At 33.7% G+C, this 20002-nt stretch overlaps 3 protein-coding genes across 3 annotated transcripts; 1 reads left to right on the top strand and 2 right to left on the bottom strand.

Annotated features, from left to right (window-relative positions):
• On the bottom strand, positions 78 to 3001 carry LOC104735443 (COP9 signalosome complex subunit 3). Its single transcript, XM_010455241.2, has 11 exons — positions 2694 to 3001; positions 2369 to 2484; positions 2024 to 2270; positions 1824 to 1881; positions 1645 to 1734; positions 1375 to 1440; positions 1131 to 1220; positions 879 to 1037; positions 666 to 787; positions 359 to 431; positions 78 to 275 (listed from the first exon to the last, which is right to left on the bottom strand). Exons 1-11 carry the CDS (start codon positions 2888 to 2890, stop codon positions 204 to 206), a joined length of 1290 nt encoding a protein of 429 aa, XP_010453543.1. The 5' UTR covers positions 2891 to 3001; the 3' UTR covers positions 78 to 203.
• On the top strand, positions 3182 to 4887 carry LOC104735442 (phosducin-like protein 3). Its single transcript, XM_010455240.1, has 4 exons — positions 3182 to 3557; positions 3828 to 3967; positions 4075 to 4280; positions 4471 to 4887. The coding sequence occupies exons 1-4, from the start codon at positions 3306 to 3308 to the stop codon at positions 4641 to 4643; spliced, it is 771 nt and encodes a 256-aa protein (XP_010453542.1). The 5' UTR covers positions 3182 to 3305; the 3' UTR covers positions 4644 to 4887.
• LOC104735441 (ankyrin-3) lies at positions 12320 to 16593 on the bottom strand. The gene is made up of 4 exons (XM_010455239.2): positions 16027 to 16593; positions 14366 to 14641; positions 14133 to 14270; positions 12320 to 14042 (listed from the first exon to the last, which is right to left on the bottom strand). Exons 1-4 carry the CDS (start codon positions 16324 to 16326, stop codon positions 12498 to 12500), a joined length of 2259 nt encoding a protein of 752 aa, XP_010453541.1. The 5' UTR covers positions 16327 to 16593; the 3' UTR covers positions 12320 to 12497.

Raw genomic sequence — 20002 nt, 5'->3', positions numbered from 1 at the left:
GAGAAACGGCAAAGGGTAATTTTTCAAGTACGATAAAGATTTGCAGGTCCATATGATCTTCTCTACTTGTTGGCCAATGTGACAAAAATATGAAACTTTTTAAACCAACCAAAATGAACGAAGAAATAAAGAGTAACATTCTCAAGATTCACAACTACGGTTTGCCATTCAGCCAAGTTCTGGTGCTTTTGGTCTTTTGCTGTTTACATGGAGAACCTCTGAGGGACAGTATCAAAATCGTCTCCAAAGTCATACCTTTGTCTTTCCCTTCCAACCTAACAAAAAGTAGTCGAACGGCTTAGTCTGAGAAACATAGGTTGAGGACAGAACAGTCTTATGGAACATGGCATTAAGTTACCTTTCCCAGGTATAAAGGGTCACATGATAAGCTCTCATCCATGGCTAAGAGATTCTTCGACAGCCTAACAGTCCTGAAAGTCATATGAAAACACAAAGGTTGTTTGATGCTACTACTTTTACTCTGGAAAACCATTCATATCTAAATCAACTTGATTCCAAGTGCTAATTTATGCATTCTTAAAGGATGACCAAAGTTTTTCTTCTTTCATTTTCCCCAGAGAAAGCATGGCGGTTTTATTAGGAGTTGCAACTCTTAGCCATTTTTCCCAAAAAAAAATATCAGAACACTTGGTTAGTAAACATACCTTTGTATAACAGAATCCATGGTCTCAATCATTTCACTAGTTTTGTACTGCTCAGGGTCCTCCAAGAATCTGACCATTCCATCTTTCTGGTTGATAAGTGCATGTATCTGACCATCCTGGATCTGCATGTTTGGAAAGAAAACATGATGTTCTCAAATCTAACAGTCAAAGTAATAAAGCAAGCTTCTAAAAATCACGTGTTAGAGACAATACCATCTGAAGCACATGCATTTCCGCCTCCTTAGCATTAGCAAGCTGGACCATGTTGGCTATATCTTGCAGCGACAGGGTCAAGTACTTCTGGGTCAACCTCAGAATGTTACGCTTGTAAAGGGATGACACTGCTTGCTTAACCAATCCAAGATTCTTATCCTGAAAAATAACATTTCTTCCACATCATACAGGAGAATGACGACTATTAACATCGGTAAAAAAAACTATGGTGAGTGTTTAGAGGAAATTTACCTTCTCAAAATCAGCACTCTTGGCCACAACCAACGCCTCTAGTTGACCAATCTTCCCGTCGTTGTAACAACTAACCAGTTCAATGTAAGGCTGAGAAAAGGGTGAGCGATATAATTATAAGGCTGTAAATAAATCTTGCTCGTACGGAGTACAAAATAAATGAAATATTTGGACCGAAGTAAAACGAAAGAGAAGCCTCCAATCAAAATGAAAATTACAACTCATGGATAGGGTTCAATCTTACTCCAGAATAGTTCTTGAAGGTCCTCTGAGCTATAGTAGAAGCGCATTTGGGGAGACTGTTAGCACACTGCACATGTAAAAGATATACTAGATTATAAGAATAACATCATAAGATTAACCAATCCTTGAAGAGAAAATCAGACACAGAACGTAATTATGAAACCAATATTACTCAAAACATCCAATGGATTCAGGCTCATGCAATATGATCGCTCCCACGACAGAAAACAAGATAAACAAATAAAGTAATATATAAAGAACACAGCCTTACATGCCCATTGTGAATGAGAGACACCAATATGTATTTTTTGTATGCCTCAACGGCTATGGCACTCGCAGGATTCATAGGAGCAGTCACAACCTGATATAAGTACGTCCATTGAGTTAAAACTAAAACGAAAGTCATTAATGAATAAAAAAGCATGTAGAAAAGAAAATAGAATGGCTTACATTGTAAAGAAGCTCTATTGCTTTCTGAAATCTCTTCAGTCCGATACATATCATTCCCCTGTCAAAAGTGCAGGAATCAAGGATGAGAATTTAAAAAAAAAACTATAAAACAAACTCAACTGGATGGATTTAATGTGTTGATACAACCACTGATCAAAGCAAAAAAAAATCAACGAAAGTAGTGAGGAAAACTTGCTTACCCATAGTAGCAATAGAGAAAAAAGTCTTTTGGCTGGTCAACCTCTAAGATATCATCACTAATAATGGAGAAACCAGTTTTGTACAACTTCGTCTGCAAACAGAGTTGAAGAACATCTGGATGCAACGCAGTCAAACATTTTGGGGAGGCCTGAAGCTTCTGAACAGCGGTCAACAGTGGGGCTACACCTCGCAGGGGATCTTTAATCTTCACGACATGGTCTTTCAATCTCTTACAAAGGGATACAACTGCAAGATTAAGAAGAAAAAAAATAATAACATAACCATCACCCAAAAGATAAAAAAGAGAAAGACGAGACAAGATCCCATAAAGGGTCAGTGATTACATTTATCACTCGCCAAACGAATCTGCTCAGCATCGCAAGAGTTGATGAACCGTGCAATTATCGGAATCTCGGCAAAAGCTTTCTCGTCCGATACTGGACCACTGGTAAGTATCTCACTGGAACAATCAAACAATACCCCAAAAATCAAAATCAGAATTCCAAATCCTCCTTGTAGACTGCAAACCCTAATTATATACCTCAAGTTCCATAAACCAAAATCATCCTCACAGTATTACACAAAACATCAACAAGAAAATACCTAATCTAGTCAGAGATATGAGAAATCAAAACCATCACAAAAAAAAATAAAACAAAATCAACTCACAGGAAATAGAGGTAACCGAGAGAATGCGTCGACGCGTCGAGCTGGGTAAGAGTAGAGAAATTAACATCTGGTACGGCTCGGAGCGAGTTCTCAGCTCCTCTCAAAAGATCGTGAAGTGCAGTTAAATCCCCTGCACTCCCCGACAAACCTTGGATTGACGCTATCACAGCTTCCAACGAGTTCATCACTCCGTCCATATAGAATCTTCAGACGAAAATTACAAAAACCCTAATCGATCGCCCTTTCTTCTCCCTCTCAAAATCTTTTTATGCTAAGTGTTTTTGTTTAATTATCTCTGGATCTTCTCCATAAAAATACATGCCCCTCCCAATATATATATACGAACCCTCTGGGCGATTCAGAGGTTCTATACATTAACTCTAGACAAATAAACCGACTTTAAACCATATAATCTCGATTCGGTATGAATTAATAGCCTCGGTATCTTTCGGTTCAATCAAACCAATTTTGGGGATGACCTTTTTCAATCGTCTTCCACAAAAGGAACGAGATTGCGATCACAGAGTGTCAAAGCATTCTCATCTCAGATTCGAAGGTTCTCTGTGTAATCTAAAGGAGAAGATTTAAAGCTTTGTAGGTGGTTTGTAAACTATGGCGGATTATCATTTCGTGTACAAGGACGTTGATGGAGCGTCGACTCAATGGGACGATATCCAGAGGAAATTGGGGAATCTACCTGAGAAAGCTCCGGCGTTCAAACCTCCGGCTTATACTCCGGAAGAAGACGAGTCTTCAGCTCCTAAGGACCAGGCTTGGTTTGATAAGAAGACGGAGGAGGAGCTTGAGGATCTTGAAGACGACAAAGATCTCGACGATGATTGCTTCCTCGAACAATACAGCTTCGTAGATCGAATCGAACATTCTGATTTCTTTTGTTATTTACCATCTTAGTTTACCATAGAGAATCCTTGTTGCGATGGGTTCTGGATTGTGAATTGGATTTTGTTGGATCTGTTGTTATGTAGCTAGCTACATAGCTCTTGGTGTACTATATTATCAATCTCTGATTTTTCTTTGTGTTTTTGGATATGAATGCAATTAAGGGTAGTGACTAATTTCAGATGTTGATGGATAGGCTAAACTTATTGTGCATTTTGATGGTTTGATAGAAAGAAGAGGTTGTCTGAGCTAAGAGAAGCTGCTAAAGTTAGAAGATATGGAACTGTGACTCCCATCTCTGGATCTGATTTTGTACGCGAGGTTACACAAGCCTCTGCTGAAGATTGGGTTGTTGTATGTCTATACAAAGATAGGTATGCTTTTGATGTATTTGTGAATGTTGTTTCTTTTTGACGAACCAGTCTGGTTACATGCTTGAGACACAATTGATTCATGTTTGTCTCTTGGTGTTCTTTGATAGTGTTGCAGAGTGTGGTTTGCTATTGGGTTGTCTAGAAGAATTGGCTAGCAGATACCCAGCCACAAAGTTCGTTAAGATTATATCTACTGATTGTATTCCGAACTACCCTGATTGTAATCTTCCTACCTTGCTTGTGTACCACCATGGTGCCGTTAAAGGAACTCATGTAGGCTTGAAGAGCTTTGGCCGTAGGTGCACCCCAGAGAGTAAGTTTGAAGCCTTCTCTTTCTGATATAGTCTGTGCCCATTTTGTTTTTCATAATTATTTCCTTTTTCATTTGTAGCCTCTTTTTGATCTAAGACCTGATGTGACCACATTTGCGATTGTATCATACTTTGGGCAGAATGGTTGTACTCTCATGTCTGAACATACTTGCAACTGATTTGGTTTTTCAGGTGTAGCCTTACTTCTGTGTCAATCAGAGCCAGTTCTTAATGATGGCAAAGGAGGAGACGACGACTCCTCGAGGGAAGCTGTGATGGCTGGAGTTCGAAAACAGTTCATAGAACGAGTGGTGAGAGACCATGAGAATAAGGATAACGATGATGGTGGTTACAGCAGCGATTAGAACATCAAAGCTTCCCTATTTACCTCTGTTGTTATTGCTTGTCGAGTTGGTGACTAATAAACAAAATGTGTTGACTTCATCTGTGTTGTAATGCTTTTTTAAAACGTCTTGTTCTTTTAAAAGAGACAGGTACCTCATGCTTTTTCTTAATATCCATGTCCTGATCACTTCTCGAATTCAAGTACTGGATGTAAGACTCTGAATCCATGTAAAAGCCAACATTTGAAATAGTCTATCCATTGAATTAGCATCTACTGCGCACTGTAATGAAGCGATAACATAGAGATGTCTTCTGTTAGATGCTATAGAAAAATTCGGTTTTATGCTTCATAAAATTTCTTTAGACCCTAACAAGTTACAACATCAAATTGGCAATTTCATCTGCAACCAAAAGACCTCAAAAATACAAAGAAAACTTCTTCAAGTTCACTCATTGGATAAGTATTCTCCAAAACCATATTCAAGTAACCTTTCTTTTTCAGAAAATTCTGATTTTCTAATCGACAAGAGTGAATCAGTAGAATTCAAGTTAATCAATAGAGTTCTCAAGTACTCATTCTTTAGTAGGACTTATTGGTTGTCTTTGGTTCTTCGCTTATGTATTTCAAAGTTGTAGGTACACCTTTTTTTTTGGTATTGTGACCAACCTTCGACTGGTATTAACGTACGTTAAGAACTTTGATGTTAAACTGTTCAACTTAATCTGTTTTTCCTTCTTCCATAATTCCATTGAACTTAAAGTAAAAGCAAAATAACTCAGGTAATGGACACATTAGCATAGTTTTGGTGGTGTTGTTTGATTGTCTCAAGTTAGCTTTTTGGTGTTTTAGGAGGCACTAGAGATATATACCAAACACATCCACATGAACATTATGAATACATGATTTTCTTTTTTTCTTTTTTGTCAACAAATACATAAGCGAAGAACCAAAGACATGGACGGGATATTTCTATCCCATCCGGTCCGTCACAAATCCGTCTCAAGAAGGTGTCACGGTTTGTATCGGCATATTCGGTTCGGGTGCTTACTCGGGTTACGCGGGTCGGGTTCTCGTAGACGAGTGGAGCGAGTTACAACGTTTTGGGTCTCGCCGGTAGGAAAAATATTTCGCCGGCGCTGTGGAAAAAAACTTTTTTAAAAAAATTTGGAATTATAATAATAAACGGAAAAAATGTCATTAAATAATGAACTTTCAAATTTAAGCCAAAAAAATGATGAACTTCTTCAAATGTCATTTGATACATGAAGTTCTGTTGACTATCGTTTAAAAACACCAAATATCGTTGATCAAACCAGAATATACATATCATTTTATAAGATAACTGAGCAATTAACGATCATTACTTTGCCGTTTAATGGCATGTTGTTTTTGGCTTCATATATGATATTTGGTGTTTTTAACGGCTAGTCAACAAAGATCATGATTTTTTTTGCCTAAAATTAGAAGTTTATGTAATAAATTGCATATTATTTAACTTTAGTAGTCTAATTTTTTTTATTATTCAACTAATAATTGTTGAATGAATTATTTAAATATTCAAAATCGAAGTCATTCTATACTCTTCAAATATTATGTTTTAAAGATAAATTCACATAAACACATTATTAAATTGTTTATATGTCAATTAAAATGTAATTATGGAATTCCGATAACATGTATATTAATTTTGTTTGTTAATAGACAAATAAAATTTAGCACAATGGTTCTCATAGTATTTTACAAAAGTAAATATTACTTTGAATTATTTTGTGTCTTCGAAAAACACAAAAGAGTAATACATCAACAAATTTAACAAATCACCTCTCAAATAATAGAGAAAATATAGGAATGTATTTTTAATTACATAAATAGTAGATTATACATTTTCTGTAAAATAATATCCACATCACGAATCTATACTAATAAAAAGTAGAAGCTATAAGCTCCTAAAGACGTCCACATAAGATTTTAAACCTCCAATTTTGATTAGACACTTCACTAACTAACATATTTTAAAATCTCCAAAATTTTCTATATTAAGAATTATTTTAAACAAGCAATCAGCATTTGACATGTCATTCATTAACATTTTTAAAATTTCCAGAGTTTTTTAGAAAAAGGAAAATTTTAAATTCATGGAAATAAAAGAACTATGCACAATTTCCCACATCAGCTAGAAAATTTTTAGACAATGGTTCAGAATCAGTATAAATAAGATTAATATGCTTCCAACAACGAATGAGCAGGAAAGCTTGATTTATCAGGCGTCCAAGTTTAAAAGTATATTCGGTTTGATCCAGTTTTTTATTTGATCAAATTAAAACTTTAAAAAGTTTCAAAAAATAAATTATAATATTTTAAATTTTTAAAAGTTTTAATGTTATAAATATTGAAACTTTTAAAAGTTCTTAGCTTTTAAAAAGTTTTTAAATATTATAATTTTAAAAGTTTAAAATATTATAAATATTAAAACTTTTTAAAAGTTTAAATATTATAAATATTGAAGCTTTTAAAAAGTTCTTAGCTTTTAAAAAGTTTTTAAATATTATAATTTTTAAATTTTAAAAGTTTAAAATATTATAAATATTGAAATTTTTTAAAAGGTTTAAATTTTATATTTCGAAACTTTTGAAAAGTTTAAAAGATTATAAATATTTATGTAAAACATAAATTATCTTATTTATCTACGTTTGTGCTTTTTATTTCTTATGAGCTGTAAAACATATCTTTGTGTATCATTTTATAGATAAGTTGATATTTCTTCATTAATTTTTTATTTTTTATCTTATTTTTTATTTTTATGAGAAAAGAAATGATTTTGTTGTTGGAGTTTGATGGATTAATAAATTGTGTGGTAGTCTAAAAAAAGATTTTTTAGTGGAAGAAAGTGAAGAAGTTGACGAGGATGAAGAAGAAAAAGGGTATAGCGAAAAACAAGACGGTTAAAGTAATGATGACGATTACCACAAAATTTGACAATAGAAATGACAAGAAAGAATATGAAGAATAAGAAAACATTGAATTAAAAACACAAAAACATAAGTGGTAACGATCAATTAAATATGAAAACGAGTTAAATTCATGATGATAAAATTGTTTTGTTTTTCTGGTGATCAAAGAAATGGTTTAAGATATGTGAGGTCATCAGTTTAATTCGCCTCGCTTGGATGTCGAGTTAAATTCATGATTTTTTTATCAGATTTGATTTTATAACACAAATGATTTTTATATTTCAAAAATTTGTGTATCTGAAATTTAACTTTTTCCTAAATACTAATTTAAATTTTTAATAAGATAATATTTTACTACTGTCATCGATCATATATAGTTTTCATCAAAATATATCAAATATACTCACGCGTAGCGTGTCTTTAAAACCTAGTTATATTCATGAAAATTTCGGAAGTTTAAAATATCTCCAACTCAACTGATGTAAATAAGTAATATTATTTTTTAATTCTAACCGAAAATATTATTGCAAAGGATATTTGCTGCACATGTACAAAATGACATTAAACTGTATAATAGTCAACTTAAAGCTTGATTTTATATGGGAATTTAGTGGAAACTACCACATTTCCTAAAAAAAACTTTTCTAAACTACCACATATGAAAACATCTTTTCAAAACTACCATAAATCAACTTTTATCACATATAAAAAGACGAAACTATCCCTGCAGAAAGTGACAGATTGAAAGAGACAAATTTGTCTTTATGATGTGGGACCAATAATAAAATATTAATTATTAATTATCTTTATGTTTTTTTTGTGGACCAAAGAATAAACAAGCGTGGTGGAGAATAAATATTGTCTATCAAATTTACGAATTTTTTTTGTTTCAAATTTTTGTCTACCAACATAATTTAAATAACTTGTCCATAAGTATTAGTAAAAAGAAAATATCCACAGTTACAAGTAAAAGAATCATAGTTTAAAAGATCTAAGTGGGTGACGCTTGTCCACGAACAAAAAATTTGGTAACTTTTTTATGATAATAATTTAAGAAATAAATATTGACGACTACGACAAGATTTCAAATTATAGAAAAAATTATAATGGTGGACAAGAAATATGATGGACCAAAAATATAATGTCGTGGACCAATTAAATACTGTGGACAAAATAGTTATCCAAAAAATAAGTTTCGATATGGAGACGAATGTAACTAAGAAATCGAGAAATCAAATATTTTTTCGATAAACAAGATAAATTATTCTCAAGCTCAAACTTATTCTCAAGATAAATTATCTATCGACAAATCAAATATTTTTTCGATTTGGTGTACTATTCTCAAGCTCCGATTTTTGTTGATTCGTTTGTGTTTTGGATATGAATGCAATTAAGGGTAGTGTGACTAATTTCATATGTTGATGGATAGGCTTAAGTTATTGTAAAATACACTTGATGCTTCATAGGCGCTAATGTGTTTTGATGCTTTGATAGGAATAAGAGGTTGTCTGAGCTAAGAGAAGCTGCTAAAGTTAGAAGATATGGGATTGTGACTCCCATCTCTGGATCTGATTTCGTACACGAGGTTACACAAGCCTCTGATGAAGATTGGATTGTTGTATGTCTATACAAAGATAGGTATGCTTTTGATGTATTTGTGAATGTTGTTTTCTATTGACCAACCAGTCTAGTTGCATGCTTGAGAGACAATTAAGTCATGTTTGTGAACCAAAAAAAATCAAAATGCATTTTGTTTTTAAGTACATATAATTAGATTAAGAGTCTTTTCATCCCGGTGAACACAAAAAATTATTCAATTATCTAATTTTGGTTTAATACATAAATTTCCAAATTTAGGTAAGAAATTAAAATGTACAAATTTTACAAGTGAATAAGAAATCATCACTGCATAATCCACTAAGGGCATCAACTTCTAAACCTCAACAAACAAAGTTGATTCAGATTTATCATATCATCTCAATTAAAACAAAATTTCTGTGATTTTCAAGGCAATTAGAACACACCGCAATATCCTCATTCTTGCGCTTAATGATGATCTTCCATAGAATCTGAATAAAGTGCTAATTCAATTTTAACATCTCAATTATAACCTTTAAATTGAATTTTTAGGACACGAATTAAGAATTACTCCGTCAAATTAATACTTCAGCTTCACTTTATGCTTTTGTAGTAACAAGGGAAGAGTCCAGAGTTAGTGGTTCTTGTTTTTGTTTTGAGAGCAGATCCACTTTTTTTTTCTAACTGAAGAATCAGCTCTTCTGAAGCTTATTCTTTTGGATTCTTAATCAATTTAAGGTTTGATGAAGAGGACTGCCTTAAATTTTGTATAAAATATTGAAAGCCATATTTTTCTAGATTTATAAATTTATCTTGTAGTAATTACGTATGAATGTTAAGAAATGTTAATTAGACAGTAGAAACATGCAAATATATGAAATCTTTAAAAACATAGTGTAGTTATCAACTAAGTAATGACTCTAAATAAACTAATCTATAGATATAAAGTTAGCTTTCTTCACTCCTGGTACTGTCACGTCAGCTGTCACGTCAGCCACTTCTTCTTTAATTTTGTGGGCCTTACAGATTTTAATAAGTCATTTAGTGCATGTTTTTTTTGTTAAATATAATTAATCGAAAGTTTAAATAAAAAATAATTATGTAAAATAAATTAAATGTTAAATAAGAAAACAATACTATAATTTTTCATTAGTGGTAAGAATATAGTTAAATTTTTCTATTAAACTGATCATAATTTAAAATTTCAAATATCAAAACAAGGCAACCCAAGCAACACTTTCAAAGAATCAAGGAAACACAACTAGAAATCAATTAAAATTATTTGGCAGCACTTCACAAATCCATCACCAAAGACAAAGACGCAGAGAGATGAACACACATTTAATAAACTAAAAAGATTCATATATATGAATGCCACAATCAGATAACTGTAACACAAAATTATATGAAAAAAACAACCGAGAAAACAAAAAAAACAACCCGGACTTTATAAAATTACAGCAAGATAAACAAGAAAATTAATTTTCCCCAAAACACAACTCACATCGAATCGAAAAAACCACTCAGAGGACAAAGAGGAAAAAAAATTACAACCAAGAACACAAACAACTCACAACTTAATTAGGAAACCTAAAGAAGCCAACATATTTTCATATAAACAAATTTGCAACCCAATTGACATTCACCTTTAACAAAATCAACAGGGGATAACAATTACGACAGGAATGACTAAAAAAACAATTAAGAGCATCAAAGACATAAGTTCAATCCTCAAACAGACCTCTAAATCGGAAAATTGCTCTTCTTCTATCCGTTCACGAGGACATCGGATTTTGAAAAAGAACAAATCAATTTCAATTCAATAACATATAAATAATGGCCCAATAAACCCACAAATTATAAGCCTTATAGAAAAATTGGGTTAGAATGAAACAAACAAAAATAGTCCAGAAAAGAGGAATGTAAGTTATTGATTTTATTTATTTTTCTTAATAAAATCCACAATCTTTTCACTCCAAACACTAAAACATTGACAAAAAAAAAATACTCCAACAGTTTACAAAATACATATGAAAATATTAAATAACAATCCAACCACAAAATAGAAAATAATAATAAATTAATGACAACTAACAACTACAGCAAAACAACAATTTCAACTAAACAATGTTAACTTCTAATAATAATTTTTTTTAAAAGCATTATAAACACACAAGATGATCTCAATTTTTCCTTTAAAAACAGCAAACTAAATTATACTTACTCCAAAACATATTTTTATTAAAATATCCAACAAAACAACATAAGCAACCAAAATTAAATACAAAAACAAACGTAAAGATGAATTTACAAAAACCAAAAAAAATATACACAACAAAACTCGGAATACACGTTAATCTAACTACCGCGCGTAGCGCGGATCGATTGCTAGTAATATATAATATATTTACAAATAGTATATATCAAAGTATCAACCAACGTGTCAAAGCGACAAAGTATCAACCAACCAACATGATTAATCACAAAATAATTAGACAACATATCATAATTAATCACAAAATAATTTTTATCATGTTTTCAAATAAACTTTTCTTGAATTTGTGTAAATATGCTGATTACAAAATGATTAAAATTAAACTAATATTTTTTTTTCTGCTTATGGCGTCAAAACCTCTAGGCGTATGGGTTCTCTGCGTAATCCCTTGCGAATGAACACCCAGTCGTACGGAGCTAGACGACGGACTTGTACGCAGGATGGCCATTGGCGCAGCCAATCAGAGCTAGTTCTTAATGATGGCAAAGGAGGAGACGATGACTCGATGACTCCTTGAGGGAAGTTGTGATGGCTGGAGTTCGAAAACAGTTTATAGAACGACTGGTGAGAGACCATGAGAATAAGGATAACGATGATGGTGGTTACAGTAGCGATTAGAACATCAGAGCTTCTCTGTTTATCTTTGTTCTTATTGCTTGTTGAGTTGGTGACTGATAAACAAAAAGGGCTGACTTCGTGTGTGTTGTAAACTTGTAATGCTTTTTTAAAACATCTTGTTCTTTTAAAAGAGACAGTTACCTCATTTTTTTTTTTCATACGTAGGTCCTGATTACTTATCCAATTTCAGTGCTGGATCTAAGACTCTGAATTCATGTAAAAGCCAACATGTGAAATAGTCTCTGCTCTGGCCAAAGTAATAACCAATTTGAAGAATATCAAATCAACTAGGTTCCATTCATATGCAACTGGAGCTACTACACAAATATACTGCAGATATCAGCCAACCCAACAACTATAAACACCCCCATGCCCCAACACATCAAAGAAGCACCGCTACCTTCAAAATGAAGCTCCTTTCTCAAAACTTTTTTATATACAAAACAACACTCTAATTTTGAATATGACTTATCCCACAAATAGTCTCTCTGGTCACAAGTATTATTCCCCTCACCCACATCTGTGCACACACCAACCCACCTTCACACACAAAATGAACCTCCTTGTTTTCCATAGTCACTATTCGGAACATCCCTTCTTCTTCCTCTCCTGCATCGCTTTTCCCCTTACGGTTCTTCCTAAACCGCTGGCTCATCCCGATCTCTACTTCCTTGCAAACCACGTTCCTCTTTCGCGACTTTCCCCAACTTAGTATTCCGCTTGATTCCAACATTCTCAATTCCTTGCCATGCTTCTTCCCTTTCCCTCCCTTGGTGTGTTTCATCACACTACTTCCTTCTATCACAAACCTTCGAGACAACTCGTTACGAATCACCTTCTCTGCATCACCGGTCGCGAGGTCCAGTAGCATTTCCCCTCTCCTGTTCCTAGCATTGCAGTTTGCACCACGGGCCATTAGGAATTCACACATATGTCCATGGCCTTCGATGGCCGCAAGCATGAGTGGAGTGTAGCCGTCTCCATCCGGGATGTCCAGATCGTATCCCTTTCCACTCAAAAGCTCCACCGCTTTGACGTCTCCACGCCGTGCAGCACAGTGTAGAGCATAGAACCCGCCTGCCATGTTCCTGTTGTCCTTCTCAAGAGCAAACTCGAGCATCACTTTCTCTATCACGTCACGGTTACCGTTCTTCTCAGACAGAGAGACTACTGTCTCTCCAGAGTTGTTGTATAGCTTCATATCTGCGCCTGCGTAGACTAAGACTCTGAATGCTTCAACGTGGCCATTCATGGCAGCTAGCATTGCAGCCGAAAAACCTTCCTCGTCTTGATAGTCTAGGAAAATGCCTTGAGCTTTTACAAGAGATTTTAGCGCCTCGGCATCTCCTGCTTTAGCCACGTATAGCAAAGGCGAGAATACTGAAGCGTTGCTTGAATATGGAACCACACCGAACCGTATCAGTTCAAGAAGTACTCGTTCTAATCCTAGAGACCACTTGTTTGACTCAGCGACCGAAACAACAGACTGACCAATCTTGTTCACTAAACCGAAATCAGCACCAGCAAGGACGAGCACCTTTACGCACTCTGAATGTTTGTGTTTTATAGAGATCAACAGGGCTGTGTTCCCAGCATCCTTCTTCGAGTTTATATCGCAGCCAAAGCTAACTAGTTGTTGTATGATCTCCACTGATCCATCACGTGCAGCAATATGAATCGGTCGGAGTCCAACGCCTCGTGAAGTTTTGATAGAGGTTTCTGGATCGGCGCCGCAGTTGAGGAGGACTCTGACTGCTCCCTGGTTGCCGCAGAGGACAGCATGATGGAGAAGTGTCCGACCATTGTGAGGAGCGTCCGGAGACTGAACTTTGAGCAACAAACGCAAAATGTCGCCACTTGTTTCAAAGTATTCTACAGCACACCAGGTCAAAGGGTAAGGCTCAGCCACTCCAGCTCCAATCCTGAGCTCTTCTCCAGTGTTAGTGTCCCATGACCATGCTCCAAGCTTCACCATGATATCTGTCTTGACACCAGCCTGTACATATCATTGCAAGCTTGTATGTCTTAGATACATGTTCTCTTTTTGCAAAGAACAATTTTAAAATTTTGCAGAGCCAAAAATTACCTGTAGTAAAACGCGGACGGCAGAGACTTGCCTATTGACAATGGCAGCAACAAGGGGTGTACAGTCGACATTTGTGTAAAGAGAAGGTTTTGAAGATTGAAGAAGAAGCCTATCTGTTGAATTAGCATCTACTCCGCACTGTAATGAAGCAATAAGATAGAGATGTCTTCTGTTAGATGCTATTGAACAACTCTTAAGTGATCACATTTTAAAACCATAAGATGAAAACTTACTTTAAGCAAGGTCCCTACGACGTCCACAAAACCTCTGCAACAAGCAGTGGCTAGAGCGTGAACAGCGACTTGAGGACGAATAAGATCAGTTCCCATGAGCAGCTCAGCGAACCTCGAGCGTCCATGACAGCTAGCCCCTAATAGAGCTTCCTCACAAGCAGGCTGAGAAGCACCGGCTTTGAGTAGAATCTCAAATACATCGAAATGACCTTCCCTTACAGCTACAGTTGTTGCAAATCCCCTGAAGAGCTTCTGGTTCACATCAGCTCCAATGTTCTGTGAGATGATATTACAGTAAAAGGTCAGATCACTGTTAAGATTATTAAATATACTGCAAGTTGCTAAATGACTCCACGTGGGGTGAATACAGAAATCAGAAGAAGACAACTAAAAAAGGCTGTGTATAATAGTAAGTTCTACAATAATGGGAACTAAATAATTGACATGGATCTACATGAACATGAGGGAACAACCCTGACACACAGGAGCATGGCTTGATCTCAGACATCTGATGATGACTTAAAAAGAAAGAGGGAAGTAAACGAATATAGTATCCGTCTACACTAGATGCAGCCAATGACAAATGACAACACCTAATGGAGGGGCCTCAGGTTCTGTTTCACAAACAAGCTACATGGATGTGATTATATATCAACACTTTCTTGTCGTACTAAAAGTCATAAGTTACTTTCAGGAAAACAAGAGAATCAAATCAAAAATCACTCAATTATCACTGCAAACCAAATAGTGAACCTTTGGAAACTCTTGTGTCTCAAAATATCCATCATTGACAAGCCAATTCAGATCCAAACATTATACTAGCATATTCAGTAACAGAGTAAAAATAAATCTGTGACTTCAACATAAAATTTTTTTTTTTATCATCACGTTTTTAGCATCTTGGAAGATTCCTAAACACCCCAACCAGTGAGAGATTGAAGCTAGTCAACAGGTTATGAATTTTTTTTTAAACTAGCACGGAATCCGATCCACATTTTAAAAAAAATAATAAATAATTTAAGTAAAGCTAAGTAGAGACAATAAGACAACAAGTAAGAGTAATATTCAAAAGAGTACTTGTGTTCTGCTTTAACCTGTTGGAAATAAAGTACTTGAATTCTGCTTTAGAGATTTAACAAAGTTCAATGGATGAGAAAGATCAAACTATCATCATGAAATCAAAATGAGATTAATGGAACCAGTTTTTAAGTCAAAAACAGAGAGAATAAAATAAATCAATCAGTGTCCGAAATTTGAATTTCGAAAAAGGAGGAAAAAAGTAAAGTAAGCTTCAGACAGAACATATATTTTTGGGTCTTTTAATTCAAGAGACATAAAAAGTACCACGAACGAATCACACCATTAAAAAAAAAGAAGGAAATCACGAGGAAATCAATTATTCAACGATTGCGTCAATGAAACGTAACAATAGTTTCAAATACACAAAGGTTAGTAAATCAAAACAAATATATGAAAAAGATTATTTCAAATCAAAACAAGCATGATTTAAATTTATTGCTTTAATAAAATAACAACGAAATTAATATAATTAATGACAGATAAATCCGCGTTAGGAAAAAAAAAATCATTGCAGATTTTGTTTTATCAGTTTCAAAATCTAAAAAAGCTAGAAACGTTAAGAAACGGCTAAAATAATTTACCAGTAACTTCTTGACGAGAGCTACGTTTCCGAAATTAACGGCGAGGAACAACGCCGTTACATCAGTTTTGAACTCTTCGTACTCGACTCTGACTTCACTGGGCGACTCATCCCGGAGCACGACCTCGCTCCTCCTCGTTTTTAAGCTGACGGCGCCGACGAAGTTAACGTCGAGGAGTGGATCAGAGACACAATCCGACACCGTTTTGAAATCTCCGTCGAGGATTGCGTCTAGAAGCCGCTGCGATACCTCGGCTTCGTAATCCACAGGAACGACTTGTTTGCCGGAGAAAACCGTCATCGTTATGATCCTTACGCCGCCGTAGTAAGCCGTTGACCGAAGTCCCAGGATTTGGGTTTTTGTCTCTTTGCAGACGCGACGCTCGAGAGTAGAGAGATAGAGAGAGAACTTGAAAGAAGTGAGCGCCAGGGATGGGAAGAAGAGACGAGTGTGAGAATTTATTGAAAACGCAATTTTACAGTTCCAACCACGGTTATAAAAAAATGAAGAATGGTTAAAATAGGTAAATTTAATGAGAATATGTGTGGGTCTCGCTTTGTAACCGTGGTTTTATTTTAGTAATGAACTTTTTTACCATACATAGTGCGCGTTGTGCTGACTGGTCTGTGTGCAATGGCATATAATAAATAGAAAATAATCTGAATTCTTAATAAATGACAAAAACATTAATTTTGGTAATGAATACTTTACCATTTTGTTTTCGTATTACACTAAAACCTCTACAAGTTAATAATGTTGGGGCGTGAAATTCTATTAATTTATAAAGTTTTTAATTTCTCGATAAATTAATAATTATAATTATTAATTTATAAAGAGACTTTCCTAATTTGGTAAAAAAATTTAAAAATAAAATTTAATCGTTATAATTAATATTTTTATAAAACCAATTAAAATGAAAATAACAATTATCATGTTTTGAATATAGTACTCAAAGATTTTTATACAGTAAAAATATTAAAAATGAACTCTAATAAAAATTAATGTGTATATATATATATATATATCTTTAGATAACTTTATATAATTATTAATTTATATTATTGATGGGACCATATATTTACAAAAGATTTTCAAAAAAATTATTATCTTATTATATTATTGAATTATGTCCAAAATTACACTAGTCCCAACTTGGGACCGAATAAATTTATTAATTTATAGAGATTATTAATTTAACGAGTATTAGTTTATAGAGATTATATCGTAATTGATCATAAATGGGAAACATATGTAATTTTTTTAGTAATTTAATAAAAGCTCAAAATCACACATGGTATACCATGATGTAAAAGATTGCCAATATGCATACTGTTGACCTCGTTTAATCATAACTGATCTTTTGGTGCTGATATGTAAAAGAATAATTTGTTGGCCTCTTCGTGTATAATTGGTATTTTGGTTGATGACCCGAAATCACTATCATTAGTTATATATTAACATAAAAGAAGATATATATAGGAACAAGGCTAACTTTTCTTAAGGTAGGGAGTTCTTCTAAACAAAGTTCATGTCAAATTTAGGTATATATTAGTTGGGAAAGAAGACAGAAGTAGAATAAAAATATTGGAGGTAAATGGAAAGGTAGATAAGATTGTTGAAATATTGTTCGTTTTGCTAACACAGAAACTTATCACTCAGTATGAAGATTATTTATCTTGTTCACTGTCCCATACTCTTTTTGCTCACTCCTATAGCTACAATCCTACAACTCTCCCCTGCTCAATTAATCCAGCTATGTCTCTCAAACTACGTTCTTTGGTTATTATTTTATTTTCTTGGACATCTATCTACTATTTTTATATTGTTGGGAAATTGTGAATGGAGATATTTAATTTGGCCTTATGTGGTGAATGCATCGCAGTGAGAGTTTATTATATGCAACATACCAAAATAACCAATAGTGAAGGTCTTAAAAACATGCATGCACAGATCTTCACAATTATAACTCTCTGTGTTTTTTTTGTCGTGGACGATGTAACTCGAGTAGGAATACAGATCATTATCAAAAAAAAGTTAAAAACGGTGGGCGATTCCGGCTCAAGGTTTTTAGGGCCCCTGGGCAATTTATTTTTGAATGAAAGACCAAATTCTTTTTTTAACCTCTGTTATATGTTAAAAAAATATAGATTTTATTTTGATAATATATAAACATTTGATAAGATTATAAAAAATTATTTTCATCCTAGGTTGGAGTCAGTTGAGATAATTATAGAAGATAAAGAGTCTTTTTGGTTATTGACTCGTAAAAATAAATTGTTAAAAACATATTTTAATAAATTATTTTTGTGTTATAAATTTTGTTTTTGCCTATTTATCTTACATTATTTATTTTTTGTACCCATTTATCTTGCCTTATTTATTTTTTTGTGCCCCTTGATCTTACATTATTTGTCATCTTAATCTATGAATCCGGGGCGGTCGCATCCCTCGTCCTCCTATCTAAGCTGGCACTGGATTAAATGGAGGAAGAGAAACGAGCTGGAAGTGATGTAACTGAGATCTTTGAATGATACAAGAAAGATCAAAGTGTGGTAGAGAGAGTATTTGGAGAAGTCGGTGGAAAGATATATGGGAGGGAGAATAATTACAGATATAAATAGGATAGGACCATAACTTCGTAATCGTACGTACGGGAAACACGAGACTCGTCATGAGGTTGACTCTTCATCAACCATTAACAACTCACATTCGTGGAATACGTCTCTGTAGATATGACTATTTTGGTTAATTCAACATATAGTCCCATCTAATTATTTCTGAATTGACGTGTAAATTGATTAACTCCGGAAATAATTCAATATTAAAAAAAAAAAAAATAGCCAAGATATTGAAAGAGGATTTCAAAGCATATAGCTGGAATGGGGAAGTTGATATTGATAATACAAGTAGTAAAATATTACATTAAAAAACTCGATCTTAGATTAAACAATAATAACAATCAACAATCTAGTATAACAAATTTGTACCTCATGTTTTCCTATTTTTTTCTATTTGTTTTTTTTGTTGACGAAAGATGGTAGAATGGCTTATAGTATAAAACTTTGTGTTGCTTGAGTGTTTGCGAAGAAAAGATATATAGAATTTATGTTTTCCTCTGCTTACATTGGTTTAATTAATGTGAGGAAGAAAACAAAATTTCACATTAAAATAAAGACTATAGTATAGAGTCAGTACATGTTTGCTCGAATGAATGAATTAACTTCATGAGTATGAGCCCAAAAATATAATTTGGTATTTTAGGTTATTGTTTAATTAAATGAAAATGAGTTGACCTGCAAAGAACGTGATTCATCGAATCCTAGCTAGTTTGGACATTCATGTTACGGAAAGATCTCGTGATCCAGATTGCGACATGAAAATTATATGTTTGATTCCATTTAATACGTGCCTTATAAAGTATTTCATTCAATATATCGAACTTCTTTTGTTGACAGAACATGTCGTCGATCATATAAATAACGTCAAGTGAAGAGTAAAAATATTTGACTCTTTTTCTGATATAATATAAAAGTATTTTTTCATAAAGGATTTAAAGCATATAGTTTAATTACTGGTTATTACATTATAATTGCCGTTCTTATGTCGCAATGTGAATTTGAACCCGTTAGAATGCATCTTAGATATTAATTTTAGTTACATGGTCATAAAAAGTGTTAACAAAAAGAAAAAAAGTAGCAACGTTGGTTCAACTAATTTGACTACAAGGGTCAAGGGATTTTAGAAGGAGATGGCCAAAAAACATGCACAAACAAAGTAGATTAATTTGGTATAATGAAAGAAATATTAGAACATTATCAGGACCAAGAAGGAAACCGTGAGCTTGGAATCATTTCCCTTGTAATTACTAATTTGGACAAACCATGGACCACATCTCATAATTCCCCTACCTTAATCTGTTAATAATCATACTTACAGAACATTTCTAAGTCTTAAAGATTTTTTTTTTTTTTTTTTT

Source organism: Camelina sativa, chromosome 13, assembly GCF_000633955.1.
Source record: "Camelina sativa cultivar DH55 chromosome 13, Cs, whole genome shotgun sequence".
Lineage (NCBI taxonomy): Eukaryota > Viridiplantae > Streptophyta > Magnoliopsida > Brassicales > Brassicaceae > Camelina > Camelina sativa.
This window is presented reverse-complemented; position numbering and strand designations above follow the sequence as displayed.